Raw genomic sequence first — 5,215 nt, 5'->3', positions numbered from 1 at the left:
AGTGTTTCCTTTGTTTGTGGCACTAGATGAGAGCTACCAACAACTTTACGTCTAGAAGTGCTTATCTGTCCGATATATAACAAGTAAGAATCAAGAATAAGAAAACATAGCACAACTAAAATTACAACTTGGAGGAAAAAATCTACATGTAGTAACACCAACCTCTTGCTGTGCTTGTTCTTCTGACATATCTTTCCTAAGCGATGTATTCCTAGAAGATGTCGCCGCTGCAGCGGTAGCAGCAGCTAGTACAGCCTGGGCTTGTTTGTGTCTTTTCTCTTTCCTACCTTGCTTTCTTGTTTCCCTGACATCATGGAAATATTTGTTTACCAGAACATCATCCCATCTTCGTCCATGTTGTTCATCAATCTCCAGAGGCAATCTTTTGGCAACTTCATAGACTAAATTGTCTGAGAAAATAGACCACTTTTAAGATACTCTAACAGAAATTATATAGTGCAAAAAAATTGTGACCATGCAAATAAAAACGGACAATCAAACTCACCAGAAAGTTCCTTTCTTGAAACTGCAGTGCCAAGTAACTGAAGCTGATAATATAGAAGTTCCCCTTCCACTTCATCTTCAGGAGACATATCCAGTATGCCCAATTTCCTAGCTTTAGATAACTGACGAATTGTGTCTCCACAGTGTGCACTCTGATTTTGGAGATTACTACAGATAGTGTGATCGCCAGCGCCCTGCAGATGTTTGTTTCCTTCTTCAGAGCCTGCCAAATGTTTTAATGTTACCAAATGTCCTAAAATCTGTGGCATAAATCATAAAGTCTCTACCATCAGTTTTGGTTGACACCCTAGCCACATCAGAATCCCTGCTGCTTTTCAGGGTCTGTCCCTTGCCCAGTTCTGACAATTCTTTGAGGATATAAGGATGAGGATTGAAACCAGGATATGCTTCATGATCACTGCATCATTATATATATAAAAAGAAGGTAATTTAGTAGGCAGAATATTTATGTGGCCAAGAGAACAACAGAGATTATATTTTCAATTGTGTTTCTGGAGCTTACAGGAGATCCAAGATAATGGGGGTTGGACAGTTCAAATTTCCACGATTCTGAGAACTATTTGGCCCCAAGGAAATGGCATTCTTCAGCATGACACCAGAAGAACTGGAGTTTGATCGTTGTCCATGATCATCTACGCAAAAGAGTTTTTAAAAATATCAGCAGCAGCTACCACCAACTAAGAAAAGATTAATTATCAAGTCTAATAAACATTGGATGATGAAAAGCCATCTTCAATAGAAACTACCAACTTACAAAAACAATGCTCTAAGCTAGAAGAATAACTATATGGGAATAGGGAAGAGAAAAATAGTGAAAAGTTAATACATACCAGAAGGAAGAACTGAAAATTTCCCATCATTAACTTCCTGATCAATCCCTATTGATTTCTGTATATGCAAAACAAGGTACAATATCAATTATCTCATCAGGAGGCCCTTAAGAAAATATCACCAAGCTTGTGTTTGGCCAAACTCGGTGACAGATCCAATATGACTTTAATAACTGACAAGTAACAACTATTTGTGATGCAGATCATGTGAAAGCATCTAGGTTTTAAGAAAAAATACTCAGAACATAACAGTTGAGATTGTGTGATTACCTGTTCTTCTGGAGAATGACCAGGTGCCAAGCTCACACTTCCTTCATTCGTCAAAACTGATCCATTGGCTTTAGCTTCATCAACCATAATACCATTACCAGTACAATTTTCAGTTAACATACATATTGTATTATTCTCCGTATTATTACAAATGTTGCTTTCAAGTGTTCGCTCAATAGAATAAGCCTTAGTGACAGCAGGATCTAAGATTTCAGAATCTAGCATCACTATGCCTTCAGTACAGATAGCCCGACGCTCAGATTTACTAGTGTTCTTACGTTTCAAATTTTCGCCTTTATTCCCAGAACCCATGTGTGCATGCTGGCTAAGCCATTTAACTACTTTGCCTAGTATATCAGGTAACAAGTCTCCGTCCTGCATCGCAAATTTTGAAATCAATACACAGAAACTCACAATGAGAGCACACATTGTTTACAACAGTCAACAGGTATATGAGAAGTTTTACGAGTTACCGTAAGTTTGGCACTCAAAGCATCAGGATTGACCCCAATCTCTGCAGCCACATCCTTCACATCCACTTTCCCCAGGTCGATCAACTTTAAAAAGTGTGAATCAGTGAGCAAGAAAGTCGAAAGGAATAGACAACCCAACTTTTAAGAATATACAAACCTTTTTCAGAATCAATCCAAAACTAAGCGACTTGGATAGAGTTCTTTCATCTTCGTTGCTTCTCACAGTCATTCCTGATCCAACGTGGTCTGTTGCAGAGCAGTTTAATTTTGAATGCGGTGATTCTAGTTCTCGCAATTCGTTGTTTCTCGAAATATCAGAATCTGTACCCGGTGTTCCTAAGTCAAGTCCCATCTCATCATTACAAAGGTGACCTTCTCTTACAGGTTCTGACGGAAGATGACATATAGGAGAACGACTATCAACAGCATTACTTTCTCCTCCCTCTACGGACTTTCCATTTTCTTGACTATCTGAATGCTTTGAGCAGAAAGCTCGCAGTTCAACCTACATGTTTTTCTTATGTTGTTATAGAAAGAAACAGCACTCACTACGATTTCATTCGGTAACGGAGGAAACTTACAGTATCACACCCATGTTTTCCCCAGACCTCTAGTCTATTCCCTGCCTCCCTTGCGCATATAGGATGGAATGATGTTCTGCATGATCCTATGATCGAGAGATTGAAACAAAGTATCAATTACTATTCTGATATCCACCAAAGATTGAAGACATAATAATTTGAATCAAAGAAAAGTGTGCCAAGTAGTTCCATGACAAAGCTATCAACTTAGACAAGTAAATCAAGTAGGAACATCAGATAGCGGGGCACATAGAAAAGTATCGAATTTGCCTATTTATTCTAGTAACATCCAAGCTGTGTGCAATAAAACTTTCACAGCAACCCAGCATAGCAACATATTCATATAAGAAAAATAAATAACTAAATGAGACAGAATTACTTCATCGGAACTGCAATCATCACAAATTAGCCCAACAAGAAAATGAAAACACTGCATTGTACAAAAACAATGTCGACAAAGCGTTTTCCAGCGAAAATAATCCAGACAATTCGATTATTCGGAGCAGGCAGAGCAAGGAAAACGAGTATGAGCATAGCAATAAAGCTAAATGAACCCAAACTTAGGTGAAATACTGGCTTTCTGTAACGGGCTCAGATTATGGGAACCCAGTACTCGACATTTGTTTATTTATCATACGTGTAGTTTTTTGCACATTTGTTAAGTTGTTCTAAGGAAGAAGCACCTTAAGTAAAATACCCAAACTATACAACAGAACATGTCATTAAAAATATCAAAGCTACCAATGCTCAGAAGTAGACTGGATGCACAGAAAGTAACAATACATACCATTACAACAGCGAATGCAAGCACCAGATTTCACCTTGCACAAGTTACACAATAACTTCCTCCGAGTTTCTTTTATTCCATGCAAATTCAAGATGGGCTCCATTTTTTTCAAGTCTTCTATATACAGCTCAGGCATCCACAGAGAACAAAACAGATGAGCAAACTCCACCGGCCCACCATTCTCAGTTTTTGAGAGAACAGATTTCAGGATGCCACCCTTTTTTGGACATAGCAAGCATGGTCTTTCTGAATCAACACGACCATTCTCCAGCTCACACCAAGAGCACAACCACGATTTATCTGAATCTTCAAGCAGGCCATAGCATTTTTTATGAACTGTAGCTTTGCAGGAGGTGCAAACAATTAACTGGTGATGATATTCCTTGGCGTCACCAGTGCAGCAAAAATCACATAACAATGTGTTCCCTTCACAAGGAGCCGCAACCATTAATTTGCCCAAACCTGCATCACCACCAAGAAGCTTCCGCTTTTTGGAGGGCCTTTCCGATGTCAACAAAATCCTATTTCTAATACCTAAAACCCATTCTAAACTACCAGAATAGTCTGACGCAGATGAAATTTCATCCCCCACATTGTCAACACCCATTGGCTGAACAACATCCTCGTTTACCTCTTCTTTGTTTACTGTGCCTTCAGATATATCTTTAATGAGAGCGTTCTTAATTTCTTCCAGAACAACGCCATCTGCACAAACAACATCCTCATTCTTTGCACTAGCATCGGTTTCCCTCTGTTGGATATCAATAGATTCGTATTCCACCGATGGAACTGAAAAGCAGTTTCTAGAAGATAAAGATCGTAGAGATACTAAATCTGACAACGTTTCTAAATCAGGCAATTCTAAGCGCCTAAAGTAGTCCTCATGCTCAACCCAGATACTGCCACTTCTCAACTTATCCCCTTGCCTAGAAGACTTGTTCTTCTTATTCTCCGTACCAGAATGAGACTTCTTGTGCCTTTTCTTGTTATCAGTACGGTTAAGCAAATTAGCTAAGCCAACGGGTAGAGTAGGCACAGTTAACCCTGAAGTGGAACCATCTTCAGGAAGATCAAACGGAGACCTCTCAGAGAGGTTCTTGTTAGCCTGAGCTAAGAAACCAATTTCCAACGAACCCATATCCTCAAACCCCTTGTTCCCATTATCCTTATCTAACGCAGCCCTACGAAATGGGCGACAAGGCTTCTCTTCAGCTCCACAACCTCCGTCCACTCCCCTACCCATCATCTTCTTCGGCCACTGGCATTGGTCAACGTTCATAACCGACACAAACCACCACCAAAAACTCCCACGCGGCCCATGAAACGGGACCCTAGCCCTAAATCCCCAAATCCGCCACAAAAAGAAAACGAGTCTGCCTTCAATTTCACCTCCCAAAGCACAGGAGAAAGAAAACAACCAAGTAATCAAAACCCTAACCCTAATTTCCCGAGCCTAAAACCTAACCCTAGCCTAGCTCCCCCGGTACCAATCTTGGCGTCTTTCAGATTACAGAACGATAGAAGAAGAAGAAGAAGACAAAGACGAATTAAAAAAGCGAGAGGCTAAGATTAGGGTTTCTTCTTCAAATTTCTCTGGTTCATGTTCTTTCGGATCCTTCCCACGACTGGTTCGGTTCTTTTTTTTTTTTCCTTTTTCTTTTTTTTTTTTTTTCCCAGAGAGATTTTTTCGCGTTATTTGCAGGCAACAGAGGAACGGTTCATTTTTTTTGGCAAGACTTTTTTTTTTTT

The 5,215-nt window shown here is 39.7% G+C and overlaps 1 protein-coding gene across 1 annotated transcript in view; it reads right to left on the bottom strand.

Moving 5' to 3' along the window:
• LOC104751678 overlaps positions 1-4,745 on the bottom strand; it is a gene marked incomplete in the record, with an annotated part of 6,898 nt that extends 2,153 nt beyond the window's left edge. The window contains 12 exon segments of the mRNA XM_019238297.1: positions 1-65; positions 163-410; positions 506-727; positions 792-922; positions 1,028-1,157; positions 1,356-1,413; positions 1,626-2,000; positions 2,099-2,182; positions 2,256-2,344; positions 2,426-2,603; positions 2,680-2,765; positions 3,467-4,745. Of these exon segments, the coding sequence (XP_019093842.1) occupies positions 1-65; positions 163-410; positions 506-727; positions 792-922; positions 1,028-1,157; positions 1,356-1,413; positions 1,626-2,000; positions 2,099-2,182; positions 2,256-2,344; positions 2,426-2,603; positions 2,680-2,765; positions 3,467-4,745 (2,945 nt within the window).

Source organism: Camelina sativa, chromosome 16, assembly GCF_000633955.1.
Source record: "Camelina sativa cultivar DH55 chromosome 16, Cs, whole genome shotgun sequence".
Lineage (NCBI taxonomy): Eukaryota > Viridiplantae > Streptophyta > Magnoliopsida > Brassicales > Brassicaceae > Camelina > Camelina sativa.
This window is presented reverse-complemented; position numbering and strand designations above follow the sequence as displayed.